The sequence below is a fragment of the Bos grunniens genome, chromosome 3 (genome assembly GCF_055505025.1).
Source record: "Bos grunniens cultivar Pamir isolate PY7600 chromosome 3, Bosgru_T2T1.0, whole genome shotgun sequence".
Lineage (NCBI taxonomy): Eukaryota > Metazoa > Chordata > Mammalia > Artiodactyla > Bovidae > Bos > Bos grunniens.
Genome location: NC_141167.1, coordinates 105,296,166 through 105,323,567, shown reverse-complemented (window position 1 = coordinate 105,323,567; position 27,402 = coordinate 105,296,166). Strand labels below are relative to the sequence as shown.

Sequence of the window (27,402 nt, the reverse complement as noted above, 5' to 3'; positions counted from 1 at the left end):
ACTCAGCCAGCAGCCCCTCCTTTCTTGCCCTAGTCTCCAGTCCTCCAGTATTCACAGGTGAGCTCCCCAACGGCCACTGTTCAGGATGGAGGCCATCAAGAAAAAGATGCAGATGCTGAAGCTGGACAAGGAGAACGCTCTGGATCGGGCAGAGCAAGCGGAAGCTGAGCAGAAGCAGGCAGAAGAAAGAAGTAAGCAGGTAGGCCTTAGCCTTGGTCTCTCTTACCGGCTGGTGAACAAAACTGAAGTGGAAGAGTTTTGGTGGGAAAGGCAGTGACCACTGGTGCCAGCTCATCCTTTGGGCGGGAGGGACTCCTCTTCTTCCCCAGCCTCACAGCACACGAAGAGGGCATCTAGGGTATTTGCCTTAGACTGCCTGTGTGACCTTGTGAAAGTCAGTGACCCCTTCTGAGCCACAGTCTGTCTGCTCAATTTAAGTGGGAGTGGATCATGTTTTGGAATAACTCGTGACTTCTAGAGGAAAAGGTGGGAGCTTGGCATGCAGCATCTCTTTTCCCTTAAATGGGGTCACAGACATCGACATCTGAAGATATTTACCATCCCAATGTCTTAATGAAAACTCAGCGTGGCCTGGTCATTTTAGGGTCAGAGATTACAAGGTCACAGGCCAAGGCCATAGCAAAATTCCTGGGGCAGTTGGCTGAAACTGATGAAGAAGAAAGTGTGTTGTCTCTCTGAGGATGGTAACATAGAGGGTGAGCTCAGGGGTCTGTCAGGCTCAAGAGCCTAGGGTCTGAGTCTGCACTGTTGTGTATGTGTGTCTTGTGTGTGACTCTTGGGGCTTCCATAGCTGGAAGATGAGCTGGCAGCCATGCAGAAGAAGCTGAAAGGGACAGAGGACGAGCTGGACAAGTATTCTGAAGCTTTGAAGGATGCCCAGGAGAAGCTGGAGCTGGCAGAGAAGAAAGCAGCTGATGTGAGTATAGGGAAACTGGGGGGTGGGTTTAACCTATGCAAATAGATCTTCATGTTAATAACTGAATTCTAAACACACTTGGACATATACACACTTGTGGATTCTCAGAACATAGGCGTAGATACCCACATGCATCTTTCCCACATGCTGGTATACCCTTATTGGCACATACTTTCATTCTTTAAAACTTGCAGAAGTCTCATTTTTCTTACCCCCAATCCAGGAATTTAATTATCTTTCCCAGGACCTGGACAAAGGGAGGGAACTCCAAGTCCAGAGTGCTATCACTTACCCCACCTCCTCCCCCATGCCACATTCTTAGCTTTTGGGTCCAAGGACTGGCATGTAGATATGTGTATTAATAGGGAACCTCTCATCTCTCAACTGCCCAGCAGAGCTAGCTCAGATTTCACAATGGGACAAAGGAGGTCACACTGACCCTGGCCCTATATGGGTTTATTTATCGTGGGCAATGTGGGCATCTGACCTTATGCCACAGAGATGCCATAGAAAGCACTGCTTATAGCACAGCTGAGAGAATCTTAATATCAGAAATAAGAAGGACCAGGGAGTAAAGTTGTTACCACCAGACCTCACTCTGTGACCTTGACTAAATTATTCAGCTTCTCTAGGGCTAAGTTTTCCCACTTGAAAATGAAATAAATTCTCTTTTCCACTTCACGTTATCTCATAGTCGCCCATTTCCCTTTATCTCGTCAACCTTGAAGTTAACCACAAAGATAAAAGAGAGACTACAAGAAAAGATTTGTGGAAGAAAAGTAACACAGGAATCTTAACAGCAACAAAAGAATGTTCTGGTATTGATGGAAATACAGTCAATTTTCAGCATTGAGTTAGTAAGAAAGTATTTTTAAAATCACATTTGGTTTTGGAAAACAGCTAGAAACAGAGCAAGAGGTTCAGCAACGTTTTCGGATGCTCTCATTCACTTCTTTACTATTAGGTTTCCGATCTCCCTGCTGGCTTTTTGCCGCTTTCAGTGACCTGGGGAAGTGCTGAGGGTTGTTGAATATATCATGCCAGAGGTCACAGACAGAGAGCGTATTATATACATGATACATGTTCATAGTTTCCAAGAGTTTACGCCACTGCAAACTATTCATTCTTCCTTTGTGGAAAACTGTGAACAACACAGTTTACTCCAGGACTTTGGGCTAGAGCTTGATGGCCTGCTGGACTTGCCGAACTTAGGTTACAAGGATAGATGACTGTATCTCTCTGGTTCAAATAAATGGGCAGAGGATTAAGTTTTCACAAATGGACACAATGTCAGGTTGATAACAATTTTGTGAGATGTAACAAAATTGTAACAACTCTCTGGGAAAGTCCTTAGGCTGGTATAGCTAGTATATGGGTTTGAGGAGGTACTTCCAGGAACAATGAAAAAACAAACAAGATTAACCCGAGATTTGGGGAGAGAAAGAATGACATAGAGGCTCTAGACAATACACTGATACCATTGGGAAGATAAGGAATTTGTTGGAGATGAATTCTATTTGTCCTTACACACACACACGTAAGCACACATCAGCCCCCACCTAGACAGGGTCTACTCAGTATATTCATTTGAAAGAAACTTCTCATAGTCATATAGAAAGCTACCAAAACCATTTAAATATGTAAAGTATGGGTAAAAAAAACCTCATTCAACTTCTCTCCCTCTTGTTAGCTTTCCCAAAAAGTCATTAAGTCCCCTCAGAGATATGTAAGAGAATAAGAAATAGGAGAAGCTTGTAGGCAAGAGGCAAACAAACTTGGGGTTAAGATGGAAACCCATCTTTTGAACTGTGGTGTTGGAGAAGACTCTTCAGAGTTCCTTGGACTGCAAGGTGATCCAACCAGTCTATCCTATCAGGAAATCAGTCCTGAATATTGAAGGACTGATGCTGAAGTTGAAGCTCCAATTCTCTGGCCATCTGATGCAAAGAACTGACTCATTTGAAAATACCCTGATGCCAGCAAAGATTAAAGGCGGGAGGAGAAGGGGACGACAGAGGATGAGACGGTTGGATGGCATCACCAACTCAGTGGACATGAGTTTGAGTAAGCTCCCGGAGTTGGTGATGGACTGGGAAGCCTGGTGTGCTGCAGTCCATGGGGTGGCAAAGAGTCAGACACGACTGAGCAACTGAACTGAACTGAAGATGGAAACTGGAAGAAAGGTTTCTTTTCTCAAAGCTGGGGTCAGCAAACTATCGGGGTAAATGATGCTTTGGCCTGGTTTCCGACAAAGTTTTACTGGAGCATTTCCATGCCCATTCATTTACATATTGCCCTACTGACTTTCCCCCTACAAGAGAGTGGCAGCCACACACTATGGCCCACAAGGTTAGAAATATTTACTATCTGGCCCTTTACAGAAGTTTGTTGACTGCTGCCTCAAAGGGTCAAAGAAGAAAAGGAAGGCGTCTATGGGAATTGGGGAAAGCGCTAAATCAAGAAGAGGCAACAGGTTTCAAGTAGAGAGCAAGGGTCAGAGTCAGCAGCACAGAATATATGCGTCTTTGAAGGGAGGGTGCTCTTTCTAATAGGAAGGGAGTTCACAGCTCAGCTTCAGCCCTTGAGATTAATAAACAAGTAAAGAGAGCATATTCAGTTCAGTTGTCGCTCAGTCGTGTCCGACTCTTTGCAACCCCATGAATCACAGCACACCAGGCCTCTCTGCCCATCCGCAACTCCCAGAGTTCACCCAAACTCATGGGCATCGAAGTGATGCCATCCAGCCATCTAATCCTCTGTTGTCCCCTTCTCCTCCTGATCCCAGTTCCTCCCAGCATCAGGGTCTTTTCCAATGAGTCAACTCTTCGCATGAGGTGGCCAAAGTATTGGAGTTTCAGCCTCAGCATCAGTCCTTCCAATGAACACGCAGGACTGATCTCCTTTAGAATGGACTGGTTGGATCTCCTTGCAGTCCAAGGGACTCTCAAGAGTCTTCTCCAACACCACAGTTCAAAAGCATCAATTCTTTGGTGCTCAGCTTTCTTTACAGTCCAACTCTCACATCCATACATGACCACTGGAAAAACCATAGCCTTGACTAGACGGACCTTTGTTGGCAAAGTAATATCTCTGCTTTTGAATATGCTATCTAGGTTGGTCGTAACTTTCCTTCCAAGGAGTAAGCGTCTTTTAATTTCATGGCTGCGATCACCATTACTTTGATGTAAATATAAGGGAAAGAGAACCTGGGAGTCCTGGTTACCTGAGAAGCCAATGTGGAAAGCATAGGATTTGCTAGGACTCCTTGAACAAAGAAAGGGTGAGGGTGTGGCAAGGTCAGTCTGAACTTCATTTATTTCCTCCCTAAGTTCATCCAAGGTCCTTTTCATTTTTTAATTGTGAAAAATATGTACATAATGTAAAATTTGCCATTTTAACCATTTTTAAGTGTACAAGTCATTGGTGGTCAGAACATTCACACTGTGGTGCAACCATGTGGAAGGTTCTTTTGATCTGAGATGAAATCAGAAGCTGTTGAAGGTAAAACAAAAGGAGAATGCAATAGGTAGGACACACAAGTTATACTTTTTTCAAGGATAGGAGGTGAAAAGGATGGGGAGAAGAGGGAGAGGACAGACATATACACCTGTTGATATACTGTACTGTTGGTTACCAGGAAAACAATAGCACTAAGCCCCTTGCTGCCCATCCATCATGCTTTTAAAGGTCATTAGGAGTCAGTCCACCTGTTTCCCTGGATCAAGAGAAGATTATCTGTTCAAATCTACCAGCCTCAGGAATGCAGTGGTGCTCTCAACACTCATTTGGTTTTTCTAAGATGAAGTCTTCTGCTTCTTCAGTAGGGCAAGGGAGCAGTGCAATAGTGTCCCCTGCTGATCAGCCCTGAGATGACAAAGTCTCATTTTTATTTCCATGGATTATGGATATCTCGTTAGATTTCTCCAAAGAGAGTTGGGAAAGGTCTTAGGCCATCAGGGCAGAGTTTACTGAAACTTCAAACCCTGCTTTTTTTCTTTCCATTTCCTGGGTGCGTAGCAGGGGCAGGGGTGGTAAATCAGTGTATAGGTTACTCTCTCAAGCAAATTACTTACTGTCTGAGTTGTTTCTGTTTCCTCTGATTAGTCTAAATGCTCAGTATTTCTAAATGCAGATGGTTGAAGACAGCCTCTGGTGGGAGTGTCTTCAGAACAAGGCATTGAGCGCAGCACCAATGTCTTACTTATAAATCTTCTTGGGGGTCAGGATTCTTAATTTAAAATCCTGGTCGACATCCTAATTCTCTAGAGAAAAAGAGATCTGCAACACAGGAGAGGCTTATTACTATTACTTACTGAGAAGGTGGGAGGAATACAAAGAAATAAGAGGGAAGAGTAAAATCCTCCAGGCTCTTTATTACTGTGCTTCTAAAAATCCTGCATGGCAATGCCTGTAGGGGTGGTTTCTAACTGATAAATAGCTCCTGGGGTACCTGGAAGCAGTAGTAGTGTGAAATTGGTGAAAGTTCTAACACAGAGGGAAGGCTGAGATTCTCAATACTATATATGTTTTTCAGATGCTCCTATCAGTGCTGTTGCACAAAGGATCTCGTGACACTAGTCTGTAATAGAGGACTCCTTCTGATAAAATGGAGGCTTAAGACACATTCCTCACCTACAAAAGGAATTGTAAGCGATGATTAATTACAAAGTCCTGAATCATTCAAGGTTTGGAGAGGCTGGTAAATCACTGGTGTATACTGATTCTCAAAAGTATCAGGGGAAAAGACCAGTATTTTGAGTAGAACACGTTCATAACTGGTGACAAACAGAACGAGAATTTTGCCAAACTGCCCATCTCTTCACCCCCCATTAATTCCCTTCACGGACTTTCAGGAGATGGGAGAGCACCCACCTGAGCTGACTTTGAAAGGAGGCTGGAGAGCAGCACTCTTGAAGATGAGGCCCAGAAAGTCTTTTCTTAGCACTTGGGTTTGGAGCATTTGTGGGGTGGGTGAAGTAGAGGCTTGTGGGGTGTTTACGTTCTGGAGAGGCCACAGGGTGCCAGGAGTGAGAGGTCAACTGCGAGTGCGTAAAGGCCGCACAGGCCAACCATTGTGGGCAGTCTGCCCAGGGCCGGAGAGGCTTAACCACTACGCGCCTTCTGGTTACCATGGTAGCCCTCCCTCTTCCCAACCCCGCCCTCCTTTGCTGGCCGGAGGGAGAGTCTGGAAGCAGCCGCCCAGGGGTACTGGGCGGGCCCGCCCCTCGCTTTCTGCCGCCGGCCTCCGTCTAGTGGACTGCCTTCCCGCCCGCCTGGCGGTGGGAGGGCGCGGCGGTCGTAGCGTCACATCCGGGCGGGTGGGTGAGTTCCGGTATTTCAGGGCGGAGCAGGCGGAAGTAGGGGTGAGAAGCGGCTGCAACGCCGAGCGGAGGAGGCAGGACCCTGTAGGCAAGCAGGAGCTGGGTGGGGACCATGGCCGGGATCACCACCATCGAGGCGGTGAAGCGCAAGATCCAGGTTCTGCAGCAGCAGGCCGATGATGCAGAGGAGAGGGCCGAGCGCCTCCAGCGGGAAGTGGAGGGAGAAAGACGGGCCCGAGAACAGGTACGGAGAGGGCGAGGCGCGTGAGGGAGAGGCAGGCGCTGGAGCAGATGGGACCCCGAAGTGGGGCCGGATTTTTGCGGTGGAGCACGGTCCTTAGGGGGCCAGTATAATCCGAGATGAAGTTGAAGTCCGGAGGATGGGTGGGGCTTAGCTTCACTTGGACCTCAAGTAGGTGAGGGGGACACTGGCTGCTGGAGCAAGCAGACTTGACTTTTGAAGGAATTGAGCCTCACGGGGTCTGAGGCGTGGTTTTCTTCCTTTTTTCTCCCGGCTCATTCATTCAATCCCTCCGAGTCGGGCGCGGTCAAGGGAGGGGCTCAGCGGCCTCTCCCTCCCCCACTTCCCCGGTGGGGTGGGGGACTTTGCTCTCGTTTGGGGTTTCCGGCCCAAAGGGTGAGAGTAGGTGATTGCCTCTCTGATCTGGAGGTGTGCAGAGCCGAAAGGGTGGGGGGTAGAGGGTGGGAACAGCCGGAAAGCCCCCGGCCTGGCTTGCTGGCAGCTTTTCCGCTCCCTCCTCCTGCTCAGGAAATGAGGCAGCAGTCGACTGAGGAAGCGCGGTGCCCTCCCTGGAGGAGGTTGAGGCCACAGCACCGCCTCCCATCCTCCGGTCTGGGGCCCTTTCCTCTTAGGGGGAACACTTGCAGCTGCTAAACCCACTCTGTCGACGTGAAACTGGAGGGGAGGAGATAGTACCTCGCTGCCTCTGTGAGTGCAAATGTAGGAGCCAACAAAACCTGCCTAGCTTCCAAGACTACCTGGAAGGCGGGATCTTCTGCCAGATTCAGGCCTTTATTGCTGAAGTGTGAAGAGTGCAAGCTGAACCGTTTAAGAACACTTCTTCCAAGCAGAGCTGATAAGCGAGAGTATGTGGTAGAGAATCTGATGGAGTGCCAACTTCTGTCAAGGTTTCTGGTTGCCCTAGGCAGTGTGGCTGATGGAGTTTCGAGGGGTCTCTTAAGTGACGTTACTACTCTGCTACGTTCCCAAGTACCCACTCTAGTGTCTTTTTTTTTTTTTTTTTTACGTTGAATATTTGTTCAACTAAAAGTTGAAACATAATATGCTCATAGATTGAACGGTGATTCTTGAAACTGCTTTCTGTTGAGAAGTGGTGGGCTAGTTTTAGTAAGCCATAGGTTTTCCACGATCTAGGGTGCAGTCTAGTGGGTAGAACTGATTTCCTGAGTTGAGGTTTTGGTTTTGGAGGATCCTGAGGCTGGAGGGGAAAGTAACTGTTGCTAAAATTTGAAGACCTAATGAAAGAACTCTTGTGGTTTATTGGTATTCCTTGTTCTCCCCTCCCCACTTTTGGCTGCTCTTTTGGGGAGTGGCTGAGAATTAATGTTTTGGGGAAATGAGAGAAGCAGCTGCCCTCCAGGTTAATACTTAAAGATTGTTAGAATAGTAATTTCTTTTTACAACTGGACATAGAAATGCTGGGAGCTTGGTTTCCTCAGTCACTCATTTCTCAGTGGATTTTTCCTCTGTTCATTATGCTCCTAACTTCTAATTATCATTCTAGTGAGATGAACTGGCTGGGTGACTCTTTATGACTAGGGACACTTTCTCATCTCCTTTGTTCTGGAGACCAGATCCCCTTAAAGGGGGAGACAGGGTGGCTCTAAGGAACTGGCCATGTGTTGACCTAGAGCCAGGCTCAAAGTAAGGGCATGCTAGGAATGATTCTAGGGTAGATGATGTCATTACCCCCACCCTCAGTAGCCCCCAGGACTTGGTTTCCCGCCTAGGATGTCCTGGACATTCACTGCACTCAGGATTTGCTAATTTTCCTTGCAGGGAAATTTCACTCCTTTTTTTTTTCCCACCTGGGCTCATAGGTGAGAGAGCAGAGTGAGCAGCTTCAGGTTTTTCTTAAGCTTCTCCCTCATTCCGAGCCTGCCAGATTTGCTTACTGAGCTGAGTGAGTTCTAGTGAGGAAGCCCTCACTCAGATGGGGAAGTAGATTGATAGTTAAATATTTATGAAACCAGTATTTTCTACAGCCCAGCTTGAAAAGTGCCTAATCTTTTGACTTTCTGCTCTAGTGAACTTTGAATTCCTCCTGAGGAAACACCTGTGGGAAGGGAGAGGGGGGAGTGTCTGAACTACCTGTTATCCTCTTAGGGCATTCTGGAATGTGGATTTTGCAGGCTCTTCCCGCCTGGAGCTGGAAGCTCTGCCCTCCCTTATGTTATTGCATGCCATTAGTGGGATTGGCACGTAATTACTTTTCTGGTTGCTTTGTGTTATCAATCCAGCCCTTGTGGGAAGCTGAACGAGTCCAGAGCCAATTGAGTGGTTCTGGAAACCATCTCTACTGCTCTTGACCTGGAGATGTATCTTTTATAATGTAAGGTGAAGGTGAAGTCACTCAGTCATGTCAGACTCTTTGCGACCCCGTAGACTGTAGCCTACCAGGCTTCTCCGTCCATGGGATTCTCCAGGCAAGAATACTGGAGTGGGTTACCATTTCCTTCTCCTGGGCGTCTTCCCGACCCAGGGATCGAACCCGGGTCTCCCGCATTGGAGGCAGACGCTTTAATGTCTGAGCCACCAGGGAAGCCCATATATAATTATAATGTAGCAGCTTGTCAAATCCACTTTTGATTTTGAATCTCCTTTGTACTTTTTTGCGAAACTGAAACTTATGGCAACATAATATTTCAGTGCAGTCTTTTCCCTCATCTGTGTGTGTGTGTTGTAGTGGTAAAGATAGAGTGGTAAATGTTTACTATTTTAACCATTTTTAAGTGTACAGTTCACCTTATCTGTTTTTAATACTTGTCTCCTAACTTCTGGTATTTCTCGCTCTTTTTTTTTTTTTTTTCCTGGTCTAAAAAATTTAGGAATACTATTGAGGGAGTGAGTGGGCTTTGAACAGCAGTTTGATTGTGGCCGTATTCCCAAATTCCTAGTCTGCAGGGGGTGGGTGGTGGTGGTGGTTAGAATGTCTGGCCATTGTGTAGCTCTCTTCTGTTTGTACGGTCTGATGGGATAAGCCACTGACTTTATCACCTTTCCTTGGTTGAGGTTTGCTTTTTTTTTCTTACTTCATACTAAGAGCACGTACTCATAGGGGAGAGGCAAATAGCCCTTTGCTCTGAGTGCCTCCGCTTAGTCTCCACCTTTGTTTACTCTGGAACAGATAACTGCTCCCTTCCTTCCAACTTGCCTCCCCCTTGAAATTTAAAGTCCCCAAGGACACAGTATCTCCCTGGGTAGATACATTTGTGAACACTGTAAACCAGAGCAGTCCTTTACTCACAGGGCTCAAGCCTAACTTTTCCGTTACTCTTTTCCTTTGAATTTCATCTCTGGCTTTTGTCTAAAAAGAGAAACCCTGGAGTGGCAGCATACCAGATTTAGGCTAATCCCCTTCTGTCCTTGGCCCTGATCTGCCTCTGAACACCAGTCTCCTGTCTTTTCTGCCTTGATGGGTATGGTGCTCTTGATGGGTATGGTATGGTGCTCTTGGGCAATCTCTTTAGTGTGAAGGATGGTAGCACTTAAACTCATTTCCTAGCTGAAGCTGTTGTCAGCCATCTTCTGAAGTGAGTCAGTCGCTGCTTTGTTCTCCTCTCTGGCCATGGGATCTTTGCTTACTGGGTAGGGAGAATCCTATTATTACCTGAAGGAAGGACCTCACAGTGTACCTCCAGCCTAGACAGGGGTGAGCGGGCTGAAAGATCAAAACCGCATGCTAGACCTAGGATGATAGACAGCATGAAGTTAATGTTTCCCATTGTCACCTGCAGAAGTTAGTCCCACTCAATCTCTGGGTACCACTTAATTGACCTGAAAGGGACAGGCATTGTGCATAGGTTCTGGCTGGAAGGAAAAGTCAGGTAGGTGTCTTCCCTTATTCCTTTAAATATTAAACAGATCTTGATTCTGCAAGCTTTTGTTTCACTGTAAAGAAAACTGATCCTCTGTAGGAAAAGAAAAAAATAGAACAGTGACTACCTTGCTCTCCCTCTGCTCCCCACGGGGGTCTCCAAAGCTTTTGCTGTGGGACTCCCATCATGCGTTCTTTTTTTGGTACGGGCTTGTTCAGTGTGCGCATGCTCTGATTAGGGCACCAAGATGTGTTTTCTCCTCCTCCCTTTTCAGCCTTGCGAAGAATTCTATTGTAAATGCTGATTTGTGGGAGAAACTGCCCGAGCCAGCTTGTTGTCATGGAAACTATACACCCCCGCCCCCATAGCCTGTTATCTTTACTTCATTTGGGTAACTGCTGGTGAGCTGGGTGGGGACTTAGATTTCATGAGCTTCCTTCAAATCTGGGTTCCGTCTTCTTTTTTTTTTTTAAGTTCTAGGCATCTGAAGATAGAGGGGTGGAGTAAATGATTGAACTGTCAGTTCTCAGTTCTTCTTTCACAGTTCTTGCCTGATTGCCAGATTCATAATAACCTTGACCTGTTAGCCTTTTTGAGCTTGTGAGGTGAAATCTGTGTTGTCCTAGGTTTCCTGAGACAGGACCAGAGAATACTTGTCTTTGTGCTATTTTGAATAGAGATGCAAACGGTTTCTTAGTAATTTCAGCTTATGTAGACATCTTGATTTTCTTTTCCTGTAGGGCATTGGTTATATAGCCCCAGCCCCTGCAGTTCCTTGAATCGCCTATGTTTGTATTTGGAAATTTTTGTGTGCTATGTAACCCAGTTCTTAACAGGAGTCTTTTGGGCTATATCCCTTCCCATAGGGGCTGGTGGCCCAGATTATTTCTATAGCTACCCCCACCCCTGACTACCAGGAGGAAATCAGGGTAATAGAATTCAGGCACAATCTGGGCTGTAGAAGAGAGATCGTGTTTACCAAGCATTTGGATAAGCATCTGAACTGTGTGCAGGGGAGATTAAATTCTTGTGCAGTTGTGACAGTCAGTGTACTTGCCACCAGCAAAGGTGTGGGGAAGGGAAGGGCAATCATAAGAGAGGCTTCTCTACCAGTAGAATTCTTGCTTATGTGGCTGCCTCCTTCTTCCCTTGCTTCTTATTCCATGGCCCAGGAAGAGGCATGGGATTACTTGGACTCCAACCTGTGCTTTTTATTGTGGAGTGGGAGCCAGGGAGAAGATTGTCATACACTGCAGTGGAGGGTGAGGCTAAGGGAGTGACTTGAGGAATAGATAGGGTCACAATTCAGAAATTCGGAGGGGTGGTGGTGGAAGGCCTGAGGGAACATTCTTCTGCCCCCAGTTTTTTTGGTAATGCCATCAAAGCAGATAATTTTCGCCCAAAGAAACTCCTTGTAGTCAACTTTTAAAACGCGGGAGGTGGGGGCCAGTTGAAAGGGTGGAAAGTTGGTATCCCAATATTCCATCCTTTTGTTTTCTGGTCTGAAGGTCCTTCTGGAAAACATTCTCTTGGCTCGTCATCCTCTTGTTGGGTGTGTTAGGGTAAGGTTATCAGAGGGTTAACAACTTGAGTTAAGCAGCAGATTAACAGATAATCCAAGATTCCCTCTTTGAGAAACCTTTATTTTTCTACTTTATGTGACACTTGGGAAAGCTGCTGCAGAATAAGACATGTCTCTAAGCCAGTACTCAGGCAGACCCCTTCACTTGGCTTACCTTTTCTGACACTAGCGCGTTTAGGAATTTGAACTGAGTCCAGTAAGGGGGTGGTACTAACTGACACTGGGCTGGGCAAGGAACTGAGTTTTGAAATGCTTTTCCTGTGGAACATATGGGAATTCATTGATGGGAAAGGGAGGAAAATGCCTGTCATAATACAGAGTGTATAATCATGTCTGCTCGGTCTTACATGCATCTGAGTTAAGTTCTACCCTGCAAGACTCTGGCTTCCTCATGGTAGTATTCAGCCCATCTTAGTGTCATAGTTCAGTTTCTTTTCACCATGCCTTTGCTTCCTTTTCCCATTCTTTCACTTAAACACAGGCTGAGGCTGAGGTGGCCTCCTTGAACCGTAGGATCCAGCTGGTTGAAGAGGAGCTGGACCGAGCTCAAGAGCGCCTGGCCACTGCCCTGCAAAAGCTGGAGGAAGCTGAGAAAGCTGCTGATGAGAGTGAGAGGTATGTAGCGGGGCCTCATGAAGTGTGGATTTCAAAAGTTGTTCATAATGGCTCTAATCAAACAGGTTCCTTAAAAACCTATTTTTTTAAAAACAGTTATCTGTCTTTACACGGGATCTTCTTTCCTTCTGTCCCTCATATTCTCTACATATGAAAACCAACAGAGTAAGGGTTAGCTGGATCCATGACCCTTGTGTAATTAGTGTTTCTCTATAAATAAATTCACCTAGTAATAGGATCGCTGTAGTGGCCTCCATTTAGCACCCACTCAGAGGCAATGGCACCCCACTCCAGTACTCTTGCCTGGAAAATCCCATGGACGGAGGAGCCTTGTGGGCTGCAGTCCATGGGGTCACTAAGAGTTGAACACGACTGAGCGACTTCACTTTCACTTTTCACTTTCATGCATTGGAGAAGGAAATGGCAACCCACTCCAGTGTTCTTGCCTGGAGAATCCCAGGGACGGGGGAGCCTGGTGGGCTGCCGTCTATGGGGTCGCACAGAGTCGGACATGACTGAAGCGACTTAGCAGCAGCAGCAGAGCGGTTCTCAAAGTGAGGTTCCAGACCAGCTATAGCAGGAATTTGGGAGAAAGTCCCATCAGCAGCCTCTGCCACTCATCAGTGGATCAGAGGTGGAGCCCAGTAATCACTGATTTAATAAGCTCTCTCGTCCCTGGCTACACTGTTAGAATCATGGGAGTGCGTGGTAGGGATCTTTGGGGAGTTTAAAAAATGCATCAGAATGCCTGGGTCCCATCTCAAATCAGTTAGAACCCATTGTGAAAGGGGCCTGGCTATTTTTAAAGCTCTCCAGTAAATTCTGGGAGAGTACTGCATGGCCTCACTTGCAGGATCTCAGTTCCCCAACCAAGAATTAAACCCAGGACCCAGCAATGAAAGCCCAGAGCTCTAACCACTAGGCAACCAGAGAAGTCCCCCCTCCATTGATAATTCTAATGTGTACCCAGGGTTAGAACCACAGTCCTTGAACCAGCTCATCTTTGTTGAAAATAGCCAATTGGCTTCTTGCCACATGTGACTTAAAATGAGAACAAAAGTGTGTGATGACTTGCACAAACTAAGACTTTGCAGAATTAAAAAAATTCCTTGTTGGGAGTACATTAACACAGAGCAGCCATGAAAATAAATAAGACAGCTATGTGTATACTATTATAGAATAGTGGCCAAATTATAGAAAGTGAGGAAAACAAATTGCAGAGCAGTGTAGCATGGTTCCTTTGGGGCGTGGGGAAAGGTGATGAGATTTTTGGTATATAAAACATTTCTGGAAGGATTATCAGGTATTCGATTACTTTTGATGAGCAGGACGAGAATTAGGGAGACTTTTTGCATTAGACCTTTAGACTGTTCATTTAAATGTTTAATTTTTAAATAAGCATGTATTTATAAGAAAAGATTTTAAGCAGAATAATTCAACTAAGGTGAGAAGGTGCTATGAAAATTGTTTTTGAGCGACGCAAGCAGAGAGGCATGGGCTTTACCTGGTGCAGTTCTGGGTCCCTTAGAGTTGATGAGCTGATGACAGACTCCCCAGGCTGTCAGCGCTGCATCTGTCCCTGTTGTTTCTGGCAGAGGTATGAAGGTTATTGAAAACCGAGCCTTAAAAGATGAAGAAAAAATGGAACTCCAGGAAATCCAACTCAAAGAAGCTAAGCACATTGCAGAAGAGGCAGACAGGAAGTACGAAGAGGTACGGCACTCTTCGCTTGTCCCTCTCTCTTCAGTGATATCGGCCCCTTCTTTGCTCCACTGAACTGAACCCATGTCTTTTCCCGTAGGTGGCTCGCAAGTTGGTGATTATTGAGGGAGACTTGGAGCGCACAGAGGAGCGAGCCGAGCTGGCAGAGTCGTGAGTATCTTGCCCCCCAAATCTTGCCGCACCATTCTGCCCCTTCCCTTTTGGCTTGGGCACTAATGTGAATAGCATTTCTTCAGCCTTGTTAAACAGGACCTAGAGAGTGGGAATCATCTAGAATGCTTTTTTCTTTTAGCCCCAAGAATGGCTTTGGGCTTTCTTAACTGTCTTAACTCATGCCATGTGACAAATGAGGCTTCCTGATTTCTTGTTGGGAGGGTTTATAAATTGAGGGGAAGATGAAATCTAAAAAAAAAAAAAAAATGGTGAACTGTTGGCCGGCAGGCCTACTGGGTCCTTCCAGCTGGGTTCTGCTTCTCCTTGAGGCATTCAAGTGGCTGTGCTGACTTAAGATGTGTCTCTGTTTTTACTACTTCTCTAAGCTGCTGGGGAACTTTCGGGCAAAGGCAGACATGACCTGTTCCCCTGATGGCACCTTCTGGGCCTTGTTTAACAAAGTCCGTGCTGATACAGATTTATTTGTGCTTCCCTCGCATTTCCCTCTTCTAGACATGACATATCATGACCATGGTGATGTTTTTCTTTCCATTTTTTTTTTTATTTTTTTCCCCCATTTTGCTGCTTGTTTCCTTGCTGTGTTCCTTTTTGACCTTTCTCCCTCCCCACCACCTGGCTTGTGCGATCCCTGTGACTATCACTAACAGCCGTTGCCGAGAGATGGATGAGCAAATCAGACTGATGGACCAGAACCTGAAGTGTCTGAGTGCTGCTGAAGAAAAGGTACTAACCATTAAACCCACAGAGCGGTTCTGTGTATGGTGTGATTTTGTTCGGTTTTGTTTTTGTTCTGTTTTGCAGCTGCCTCCCCTCCACTGGTGGTTTGTTGAGTGCTTTCTCATCTCTTCATGGAATGCTCCATTCCTCTCCACTTACTTGGCATCTTTCATCTCTTCTTTCCTAATTACTTCACTGCCTTTCCACAGGGTCTCGCCTTCCCTTGGGTGATTTGGGGGATATCTTTGGGTTGGGCATCCGTTCCCACTTCCACCCCAGGTAGCTGTTCTGATTTGTTCCTGGTAGTGATTTCCCAGGTGTTCTCTTTACTAGTGTCCGCACACTCTGAGTCCCAGCCCAGGAGGGTCTAGTTCCTGATGTGTTCTCTGGTAGAGGGAGGGGGGTTGATGCTTGCCCAGATTACCTAGGATCTTCTCTTTTCCCCAGTATGCCTTCCAACTCTCTCTACATATAGGTTCAATTCATGTCTGTGTGTCTCTCTCCCTTTTTTTATTCTCTTCTTCCCCTTTCCTCTCCTGCGGTATTTAAAATATTCACAGTAAATGTTCTGAGCTGGAGGAGGAGCTGAAGAATGTCACCAACAACCTCAAGTCTCTTGAGGCTCAGGCGGAGAAGGTAGGGGCTGGTTTGTAAAAGTGACAGGCTTTGGGGCCTGGGCCCAGCCCTGCCCTTGATGAAAAATGGGAGAGACTCATTCCTTATATAATCCAGTGAGAAGAATCCACCTATTCTCTCCAGATTCGGGTTTAATGCCAATTCCTGTGCACTTTGATTGCTGTAGTTAAAGAAACTTCTTGGTCTCACATTCCCGGGGTGATGTTCTCCTAGGCTGATACTGCTATGCTGATGTTTGGGGGCAACAAGTAGTATCAGATCTGAAACCTAATGGGCATAAAGAAAGATGGCTTGTCTTTAGCTTCTTGTGAGACTGTTTCAGCCACATGGCCTCCGGGTGTCACCACATTTACTCATTAACCTGGAGGCAGGAAGAATGCCTTCCTGTGTTGATCAAAGCCTAGGTCCATTTTAAAAATAATGGTCCTGGTGGAGTCTGAGGTTATCATGGCGCCAAGGACATTGATTTGTGGGTTTTAAGGACTGTTTGTTCTGAAACAGCCTTGTTTTTTCTCATGGATCATTCAACACATTCAATCCAAGAGGATGTTGAATGTAAAGGTCAGGAGCGGGGTGTCATCTGTGTGAGTAATATCTATTTTGAGATGTTTATTCTACTTCTCTTACAGTACTCTCAAAAAGAAGACAAATATGAGGAAGAGATAAAGATTCTTACCGATAAACTCAAGGAGGTGAGCTGGGGTGATTATGTATGAGGAGGGGGGCCCCAAGGCATTGAGAGGCATATAAGGTAGTTAGCTGGCTTTGGTTCTGAAAATTATAGAACCAGAAGGTGGAAAAAATAAAGGCCCTTCTTGAACTGTCTTATTTATCTCTGATTCTGACTCATTTCTTGTTCCCCTAGGCAGAGACCCGTGCTGAGTTTGCTGAGAGATCGGTAGCCAAGCTGGAAAAGACAATTGATGATTTGGAAGGTATGGAGCCTGGTGAGGGATTAAAATGAATAGAGAGGAAGACCTTGCCCTTTGACCCTCTTCCCCTCAACACCAAAAGAATTTGGTAGTGACCTGGCGTGCATCCTATGCCCTGTCCTATGCCACAGCCAGGTGAAGTGGGCCAGATCTTGGAACTGGATTTTTATACTTACTCTTTCCTTTAATAAGACTTAACCTAATATTCTGGAATTTGTATCCTCCCCTTGGAGGAGATTGGTCATGGCACGTACCCCCATGTCACCCCATGGCTACTTTGGGCAATCTTGTTCACCACTCAAGTTGAAGGGGCGCCTCACCAAGGGACGCAGCGGTGCAATGACCACTTCTCAGAGCTGACCAATGCCAGGGGCTTTCTGAATGCTTCCTGCCCCTGCGATTTGGCAGCTGCATCTACCCTAACAAGGGAAAGTTTTTACTTTGCTCTGAGAAGTCTGAGATATGCTGCTTTGGTACACTCTGGGTAGCAGAATATTCTTTGGGAGAGTTTGGGGCAGGCAACCTGTAGAGCAGAGGTGCCAAGAATATTGGTCATGCTTGGTAGGTCTGAATATTAAGTGTCTGAGTATTAATGTGTATTTTCTCCTTTTTCTATTTTTGTTAAATTCAGTGTTATCACTACTAGGAATTAGGTTTGCTGGGTGGGAGTGGTATCCTCTTGAGTGCCTTTGGTAATTGGAATTTCTAGTCACGACTATGCCCAGGTTCTCAACCTTTGCTGCAATTGATTAGAGGTATCAAGAAGTCTGGTTGGTCTTGGGGACAGTGAATCTGAAAATGGCCAGTCATGGCTACCAGGATAGATTTTCTCCTCAAGGTGGGATTAGACCCATGGTCATGCTTTCCCTCATTTCTAACGATTCCCTCTCTTCATCTGCTTCTGATACCTTTTACTCTGTGTCCTCATTCCTCCCTGTGGTTCCTGTGCCTGTCCAGATGAGCTCTATGCCCAGAAACTGAAGTACAAGGCCATTAGCGAGGAGCTGGACCACGCCCTCAATGACATGACCTCTATGTAACTATCTGACAGCAGAGTGGGGCTGGGACCTTGGCTTGTGGGTGGGTGGGGGTACAGACTGCATAGTGTGCTCTGCTTTTGTCTTCTGGAAACTAGAATCTCCACTCTTATCTTTAAAACATTGGTGCTGGTTACTTGTTGGCAAAAGCTGCGGAGGCATGTAATCCTGGATCAGTGGTAGAACCCTGATCTACGTGTAATTTTTGTACTTTTTATTCATAGTGCCTTCATTATGACACTGGGATTTTCCCGTTTGTTTCTTAAGTTTCGTCTCAGAAGAGTTACTGCTTAAGATAATCGTGTTGTCATACAATTAAAGAACTAGGGCCCAGAGAGCCAGTGACTTGGGCCATAGCACCCAGACTTCCTTGGTGTGTATGGTTTGTACCCTGATACTGAAGTTCAGGTGAAACACCCATGATTGGAAATACCAAATTCACCTAAAAGGCTGAGCCAAGTCCCAGAGCAAGCCAGGTAGTAAAAAGCACCAAAAAGAGTTGTGGGGGCCTTCATCTGTTTGCTGTGGATCCCTGATCCTTGACGCTAATCTGCCTTTTCCCCCACTAACCTGAAAAGAAGCCAAATGACTCAGGCTGCAGTATCTGGCTGTCTTTTATCATTCCTACTGCCACCAACCTTTTTCTCCTCTTCCTCTCTCCCAAATTGCTGTCTAGATTGATGCTTGTCCTTCTCACCTAGAGTCTCCTTACTTTTTCACACAGATAATTATCACCGTTTCTGCTCTGTTCTGGATCTACCCCCTTTCCTCGGGGAACCCAACGCCCCACTCTCGCTCTGGATTCCATTTGGGTCAGCCTGGCTGATCCCCAAGGCATTAAGATGGGCGGGGGGCGGGGAGGTGGCCACAAAACAACTTATGTATTCTCTTCCACCCCTCACCCCAAATTAAAATGTTAAGCTGCCGGAAGCCTCATGCTACCCTGCATTTGTGTCATTGACAAAGCTGCTGCTGTCCCTAAAAAGGAGCCTTGGGGGTGTGATGTGGGGCGCAGCTATTGTAGGCTCTCCCTCCTCTGACTTATATAATCAAAGCCACTTTTGTGTGTGTCTATTTTTTCTTGACATTTAAATTCAACTGATCTATCAGAGTGGTGGACTAGGAGAGGTTCCTTAGAACAGGAGCTCTAGTTTGACACTTAAGCTGAACGAAATTATCTAAGTCCTTTACTTCCAGGTTCTTAAATCTTCCTGTCTGGAATGTTTGTCTTCTGCTTAGGTTCTTCTTTTAGAGACCACTGAAGTACCTCTCAATATATCCTCTCTATCCTTTTACCAGTGGTTCATCCTCAGAATACTCGGTGGACCCAAATATGTGACTGCTGAAATTGACTAAGTGTATTGCCCCAAGTCAGAGAATATACATAATAGGTAGAATTTCCAGCAGTTACAAACCTTTCTTACGTATTTGAGGCTCACTACTATTTGCCTGCTAGTATATGCTAATGGAATATAAGTGATAAATGATTGTTATTGGAAAAATGAAAACAATCAGTAATGCATATTTCAAATGTTATACACAGGTACCACTTTTTTTAGTACATGCATAAATAGGGTAAATTGCTTCTAGTAGGATTGTTCCTAAGTTCATGTTGTGGAATTAAATGTCAACCTTCCGGAAATTCCTATGCTGATTTACATAGCAGATATAGTTTAATCTCAGTAGTGTAATCATAGATTATACTTATCTAAGTACCTAAGTGTAATCCACTTAGTACTTCAGTTTCTCAGCATAGTATATATTTAAAATTTGGCTTTCTTTTAAACAGATACAGCCAGGTATAGAGGTTTTCTCTAATTTAAAACTTTAGGTCCCATTGAATTCGGTTTTCTTTCTGTCTATACCATTTCTTTTTTCCATACAGCCTTTGTGATTAAGGTACAGGTTATTACTAGTTTAGGCACAGGGTATTAAGACGGAGGCATCTTCCTTACTCTCAGGTTGCTCAGAATCTAGTAGGAGAGAAAACATATGTATAAAACTAAAGATGATGTGTGGTGAGTACCCCAAATAATCAAGTACCCTCAGAGGGAGGAAGAGGTTGATTGCAGTGCTGAGGATAAGAAAAGTGTCACGATAGGAGGCACATACAAGTTACTTAATAAACATGTCAAAACTTTCCTCTTCATTTTTACTGGATTCCAAAAGATTGCATTTTTGACAGTTTGGTTGAGGGAAAGTGGATCTTGAGCATTTTCATCAGAGAAGCAAAAGAACAAAGGCATAGAATTGGGAAGGACACCAGAGGTTTAAGGGTCCATTTAGATAAACTAGGGAACAGGTATGTGCTGTAATCAGGCTCGGGAGTTTTAATTTTGTTTTGTAGGTGATGGGGGTACCACTAGAGATTTTGAACAAGGGTGTGTTCTGAGTGGAAGAGTTAATTTGGCAACTAAGTTAAGAACATATTGGGAGAAAAAAAAAAAGAACATATTGGAAAGGGAGCAGATTATCAAAGTGATCCATTAAGGCAGTGATTCCCAGATTTTGTTCATTTGCATACCACTTTTGACTGCTTTTTCCATATTTACATGCAGGCTACATTATTTTTTTTTAATTTACTCATTTTAAAATTTCTTATGCTTAAAAAAAAAATTCTTACACTACACAATTCTAACTTGAAATCAAAAGTTTTGACATGTGCTAGTGTTTTTTTCCTAATGAACATTAAAGTCATATAGCTAATTAAGTTCACAAAAGTATGCTGTCTGCAATCTTCTCACTTAACACTAACAGTGACTGTACCACAGTTTAGGAAATACTTGGTTATGTTATTGCAGTTTCCTGGGGAGAAAAATCTGACCTAGATAGTGGTATTAGGGGATGGTGCTGACCATGGGCATTATGAAGGGTGGTCACCAAATGCAAGAAGGAAGCATCAAGGATGACTGGTTTTGAACCTAGGGAAATGGTGGTATTAAAGGTGTAGGACGGTCATATGGTCCTGGTTTGGGAAGGCAAGGGAATAAGTATGTAAAACTAGCTGGTATCCAAGATGAAAACAAATCCTAGCACTTGAAGGGAAGAGTTTGATACAAGAGAGATTTAGGAGTCCGTGAGGTTGGCAGGCAGTTTAGGCCATGGAAGTAAATTCGAATCCTAAAGACAATTGCAAATGTAAAATGAAAAACTAAGCAGAGGAAAATCTGTGTAGAGGTGGAAGCCAAATGGAACTGGTTGGAAGGGTAGAAGAAATGAGTAACTTTTAAAAAAATTTTAATTACTGGGTGATTTCCAGTGATTCTCAACTTTAACAGGTAGAGAAGGATGATAATTGAAAATTATGAAAACATAATTGTCATTGATGCTTTATTAATCTGAGGGTATGTTTTGAGCATTAAGGACAAGGAGAGGAGCCATACTTCAAGGAGCAGAAGCAAACTGATGGAAAGGAAAAAAGAGGCATGGAGTATAGTCTAGAATAATGATGTCTGTCTGAACCTTTGACAGTGATTTCCAGTATCACAGCCACCAGCCACGTGGGGCTGTTGAATACTCAGTGTGGCTAGTGTGACCCAGGAACTAAATTCTAATTCTGCTTACTTTTAGTTCTGAATTTAATTAACCACATGTGGCTAGTGGCTGCTGCGTTCATTGTATAGTACCAGCTGTTTTAGTATATGGGCAGAAGGAATTGACTTTGGCACAGAGGAAGGCTTCCAACAAAGGAAAGAACTAAGAATGGAGAAAGAAGAGTGAGGTGTAGAAACCATCTTTACTTGAGCCAAGACTTGCTATGGGAATAGGGTGAAGCATCAGAGCATTGGTAATCTCAGAGCAAAGTGCTTCACCCCTTAACTTTCCTCATCTTAATTTCTAAGAAAAAACCACAGGCTGATGTGTTGGGATCCGTTCTTCCCTTCCTCCTTACCATTGTCAGGACAAGGAATAAAACAAAATGAGACTGGATCCCAAGTTACCTGATGGGTGCAACTGACCTGTTATGTTAGGCAGCCTTGTCTTAGCCACACCCAGACTCTTCCATTCACATGATATTGGTTGAATATTCCTTAGCCTTAACATGAGGGAGGAGTTAAAAAAAAAAAAAAATCTGTTTTACATCATTCCTTGAATGTGAGTCTTTAACACTGATACAGTTCCCCTTATTCCAGGCACTCCCATCCTTTTCCTGTTACAGAATGAAATTGACCGGATTCAGCCTAGTGAAGCCTAAGAATGTGTAGCATCCGTGGGATTATTCCCTGAAAGGAAAATCAGACCAAAGGGGGATTCTCTGACTTGTTTTTGTTTGTTCATTTAATTTGCTCTTACAGGGAACCAAGAAATTTAATGAACTAGTATCTGGTCCTGAATTTTTAGTTAATAGAAATAACAGAGTTAGAAACCTTACTTATTACAAAGTTCAAGGTGAGAAAACAATCACATTTATCTTTCTGACCTTATGCAATTCTAAAGGAACTAGAAGTTCTAGGATTTAATCAGGCAATAAAATGCTCCCACTTCTTCTCTGCCTCTTTATTTCTTCTCTAAGTGAACAAAACTCTCCCTGACCAGACTTTTTAGAGTTAGGATCCTAATAACAGCTATCTTTCCTAAGATAGTGGGAGTCACACTAAGACTAACTTAGATATAGGTGTTACGGAACAGCCAGATTGCAAATGGTCTCTGGGTGTAATATAACACCAAATAGTTCAAGGAATGAAATTTCAACACAATCTGAACCCCTACTGTTTGTCAGGATTGCCCCAGTGAATAAGACAGGTCCAATCCCAGGCCTGATGGACTAGTGTAGGCTAGTACAGTGTCTCTCAGTGGTGGACTTTAGCCCTTTAGGTCAGGATAATTCTGGGATGTACAGAACAATGCTATTTATTGCTGTCCCCTGCCCAATAAATAGGTCAGACCCTCCAGTTGTTGTGACAATTAAAACCTGCCCTCACACATTTCTCAATTCTCCTCTGGGGGAGGGGAGGGAGAGTATTCCTCCTATTGTGACACTGGTTTAGTAGGAGGTGCAGTTTGTAAAATTCTCTCCAATTCTGCCCCTTAGTATAAGGGGCAGAAACTCTTGTTTTTTGGCTATTCCCCCCCAGGATCTTTTTATACATGTATGTTTTCTGTTTTGGATAGTGTACACAAAGTGGCAAGTATTATTGGGAACACACTAGTCCCCAGCTTTTGGGTAGAACTGGGAAAACCTCAGTCCAGAAGGCAAGGCAACTGGGCAGTGCCCACAGTGAGCCCACAGATGCAAGACAGAGAAGTCTTTTTCATATTGAGTTTCTGAGACTATTTTGAAACAGACTGTAAAACAAAGGAAGAAACTTGTTTATGAACACCAGAGGCTGATAATAGAAGTGGATTAGGAAGACCTGTCCCTCAATTTCCATTACCCTTGTGTTGGTCACATGAATTTGGAGTCACTGTAGCCCGTCTTTTTTATTTATTAAAAAAAAATTTTTTTTTCCTTGTGATGAGAACTTCTAGGATGACTCTTTAAAAACACCTTTCGTATATAAAACATACAGAGCGTACTGACTATATTATACTGTACATTACATCTCTAGTACTTATTTATTTTATAACTGGAAGTTTATACCTTTTGACTACCTTCATCCAATTACCCCCATACACACACTCTCCCCCTCTGGTAACCACACATTTGATCTCTTTTTCTGTGAGACTGTTGAAGTATAATTGACTTATAACACTATGTTTATATTAGTTACTGCTGCACAGCATAGTGATGTGATATTTCTATACAAGACGATCACCATCCAAGTGGAAAATCCAGATAAAGCCAGGGGATTTGAGCACTTAATTACTTGTATCAGGAACGCTTTTAGTTAAGACACATCGAAATAGCAGCTTAAATAAATATGCGGTTATTTTTCTCTCATAATAAAAAGTCTTGATTTGAGCAGCTTTGGCTTGATGTAGTTGGGGTTTCTGTGATTCTTATGGCCCTTTTTTCTTAGTTGAAATTTGCAACTCGAGTCATCATATCCATGTTCCAGTCAAGAAAGACGGCTAGTTTTTTCCAGAAGCCCCCAGACACACTACCTCCTACATCATTGGCCAGAACTGGATCATGTGATTACCCTAAGCTGCTACTGAGGCTGGAGAAACAGGATAGTCTTGACTGGCTTGCATTAGTAATCCACCTTCCCTGGGGCTGGCGACTGTGGCCACTAACAGGTTTGGTGAAGTTGGGTTTTGATTGGATGTGCCACTATGATACGTCTTTCACTCAACACCTACCACAAAAAGCATTACAAAGTGTAGGGTTGAGTGCGTATGGGCTATGTATCCCAGTCTCCTGTTCATAATGCTGTATTGAATGCTTTTATAGAAAAATATTCAACTATTCACATCGGTTCCTTACAAACTCTAAGTTTTGTAAAAGTATTTCTTATGAGCCAACTGTATTCCTTCTTTTGCTGTGTTTCACTTGTCTCAGTTTCTTAACCCAGGGAATAAATACTGTGAAGGAGATATTTTTCTCCCTCAAAATGTCATCCTTTCAGCTTGTTAGCCTGCATTTTTTATTTTATTCCTCTGTTGGTCTTTTCACCAACTGACTGAATCCTCCTTACATCCATCCAGCCTTACAGATGCATGTTATATATACCAGGTAGTTGAAAGTCTCAAGATTTACTTCTGGTACTCTACTAATTTTCCCTTTTTCTCTTTCTCCTCCTCTTTTTCCTCTCCTTCTCTTGTTTTCTCTCCTCTCCATTGCTGCTGCAGAGCGTCTCTACAGCCAACTTGAGCGAAACCGCCTGCTTTCTAATGAGCTGAAGCTAACGCTGCATGATCTATGTGACTGATGGGCAGGGCTCACTGATGCCCATTAAACCGAGCTTACGGCTCATGCCACTGACCTGGACCCCAGCAAAAAGCTGATTGTCTTTTTAAAGTTATTATTTTGCCCTAAGCAAGTTGCTTTTTAATTGGAACAGTTAGAATAGTGTTGTCTTCCTTACTGCACTGTAAAGTGGGAACAGTTAAAATTAATACTGCCTTTCTACGCTTTTCAAGAGATTGTGGGTGATGAAGGGAGGGACCTGAGAGATTATAACGAGGAAATCTGGGAGAGCTTTCTGTTTTCCACCCGTATTCGCTGCTCTTTCACTTGTGCACTGACTGTAGGATATGTTGCTTGCATGAATGTTTTCTAACAATAAAAGGACTGACTTGACAAGATATTGTAACTGCTTCATCTGCAGGCCCGGGGATGGGCCCTTCTGACTGGGTAGAAAAAAAGACAAGGGAAAGAAAGGGGTGTGGGACATGAATAGGTCAGTGTTGCCATTCGCTTCCTTGAGTTGAAGAGCATTTTCCCTACCTCCCTAGAGCAGAGAGTGGTTTGCTTGCTGGGCAGCTTTGATTCTCCTTGATGTTCAGCAGCTGGTTTTCTTCATGATGTTTTCCCCATTTTTCCTCGTGCTTCTTTTTCCTGGTATAATGTTTAATTGTAAGTAACTGTGTCACAGGCTAGTTCCTGAAGAATAACTCTGTGAAAGTCAATTGATGTTTTGCTTACAAGGATATGTTTTGCAGTATTCTTTTTTTGTTTTTAATTTGGGTGCATCAAATCTTAGTTGTGGCATGTGGAATCTTCAATCTTAGTTGCAGCATGCAGGATTTAGTTCCCTGACCAGGAAGCAAACCTGGGCTCCCTTCCCTGCATTGGGAGCTCAGAGTCTTAGCCACTAGACCAACAGGGAAGTCCCTGTTTTGTTGTATTCATGACTTTGTTTTCTTTCTAGATTCTCTGACTTAGCTATGGGGGTTCTTTTATTTATCCCGCTAGTCATTCCTCTCCTCTCTACTTGTTGAGGAAAACCTGTAGTGCATGGGGATCCTATTGTACTCAAATTTTCAAGTTGAGATTCTGCTGTTTCTACTGGTAGAAACATGCCCATCCTTGTTCTCAATGTGTCAGACTCCAGCAGGCTATTTGGAGTAGGTGTTATCCTGTGGGCAAAGACTTAGAAGAGTGGATGGCTGATGTTTAACTTAAGGCCACCTCCTTCAGTGACTGAAAACTGAAAGCCTCAGTTGGGGTGTGGGGAGGAGAGGAAATGATAAGGTCCCCAGCTCCCTCCCCTAGAAGTCCAGCAACACGTGTAACTTCCGTAGGCAAGTCTGAGGCCCTGAAAAACCGCGTGATGCAATAGCTCACTTCTGTGGCTGAGACGGCAGCTGCTTTATTAGTCTGCAGCTTCCCTGCAACAGGAGCAATTCTCAGAATGGGTAGACCTTGAAATTTACTTCTTTTATAACATCTCTCCTTTACCCCCATTAGATAAACTGAAATGCACCAAAGAGGAGCACCTCTGTACACAAAGGATGCTGGACCAGACTCTGCTTGACCTGAATGAGATGTAGAGCACCCCAGCCCCGCCCTGCCGCTGCTCCTCCCTCTCACCCTGACTCCGCTGGGGCCAGCCTGCCCGAAGCTGACCTTTAAACTGAGGGCTGATCTTTAACTGGAAGGCTGCTTTCTCCTTTCGCCACCTCTCCCACCCCCTACTCCTGTGTCCTTTTCGCCAAACTGTCTCTGCCTCTCCCCAGAGATTCCAGTTGGGCTAGAGGCTGAGCACCTTTGGGAACACGTTTAAGGGAATGTGAGCACAATGCAAAGTGTCTTTAAAAGCATGTTGTGATGTACACATTTTGTAATTACCTTTTTTGTTGTTGATGTAACAACCATTTGTAAAAAAACATTCCAGATAATTCCGTAGTTCTGAAGCAGCAGTCTAATCCCTTTCTCACTTTTGGAAGGTAACATTTCAGCTTAATGCATATTGCCTTCTCCAGAGAGAAAGGGAAAAGGTTTGGGCCTGCCTTACTGAGAGCCTAGCAGTCCAGAGAAAGGCTCCATTTGGGGAAACCTCATTGCCCTGTAAAAAGTACCTGCCAAACCAGAAAGATGATTCCAGGAGGAGTTAGCCAAAAAAAAAAAAAAAGTGCTGTTCAGGTTTTCAGCTTTACAGTATCTTTGGACAACCTTTTTTTTTCTTTTTTCATCAGAAGTGACCAAACAATTAAGATGGTGAAACCTCTGAGACCAAATCCTTGTCCTAGCTCTACCCTGTTCCCAACTGCTCACAGAATGGATCATGTGCCCCTTATGTTGAAGTGACCACTTATTTGCTCTCCTGCCTCCTTGAAAGAAAGGAAAGAAAATTATGTTTTGCCACTGATTTAGCCATATGAAACTCATCTCATCACCGTTTTCTGGGTCTGAAGCTGCTGTCTCTAAAAGTGCCATCTCATTGTGCTTTGTATCGGTTAGTGCTGGAGAAATCTTGAAAAGCATATGTACAAAACTTTTAAAATTTTATATTATTTTGGAACTTTGCTTCTTTGGGGTTGAGGCACACTGGTCACCCCTCTGCCTGTAAGAGCTCTCTACAGTCTGTGGGCTAGCAGTGTGCTGATCTTTTAAAGTTTCTTTCCCTACCCAATCCCCCTTTTTGGATGAGGTTTCAGTGAGGTCTGTTAGGTGTGCATCCTGCAGCTTAATTGGCTTAAAATGTTCTCTCCTTTGGTGTCTCTTTGGGGACCAACTGGGAGAAAAAAAAAAACCAATAGTGTAACCGTTTTGATACTGAAAATTGATAAATGTCTTTTTGAAATAAAGAACCAGTCCCTCCAA

The 27,402-nt window shown here is 44.3% G+C and overlaps 1 protein-coding gene and 1 long non-coding RNA gene across 34 annotated transcripts; one reads left to right on the top strand and one right to left on the bottom strand.

The window, feature by feature from the left end:
* TPM3 (tropomyosin 3) lies at positions 1 to 27,402 on the top strand. 33 transcript variants are annotated; one of them, XR_015161056.1, is made up of 10 exons: positions 1 to 199; positions 812 to 937; positions 12,402 to 12,535; positions 14,131 to 14,248; positions 14,337 to 14,407; positions 15,079 to 15,784; positions 16,414 to 16,476; positions 16,650 to 16,719; positions 17,674 to 17,752; positions 18,478 to 18,683. XR_015161056.1 is itself a non-coding variant. In XM_086392906.1 (10 exons), exons 1-10 carry the CDS (start codon positions 86 to 88, stop codon positions 26,048 to 26,050), a joined length of 855 nt encoding a protein of 284 aa, XP_086249032.1. In that variant the 5' UTR covers positions 1 to 85; the 3' UTR covers positions 26,051 to 27,402. The 33 variants fall into 33 exon arrangements, 27 of the variants coding, with proteins under 27 accessions (XP_086249032.1, XP_086249037.1, XP_086249031.1 ...); XM_086392906.1 differs by lacking the exon at positions 18,478 to 18,683 and adding an exon at positions 26,047 to 27,402 and having other exon boundaries at positions 15,709 to 15,784; XM_086392911.1 differs by lacking the exon at positions 18,478 to 18,683 and adding an exon at positions 26,047 to 27,402 and having other exon boundaries at positions 15,079 to 15,154.
* On the bottom strand, positions 4,461 to 6,479 carry LOC147376595 (uncharacterized). The gene is made up of 3 exons (XR_015161062.1): positions 5,810 to 6,479; positions 5,011 to 5,215; positions 4,461 to 4,801 (listed from the first exon to the last, which is right to left on the bottom strand). It is a non-coding gene; the product is annotated as an uncharacterized LOC147376595 (long non-coding RNA).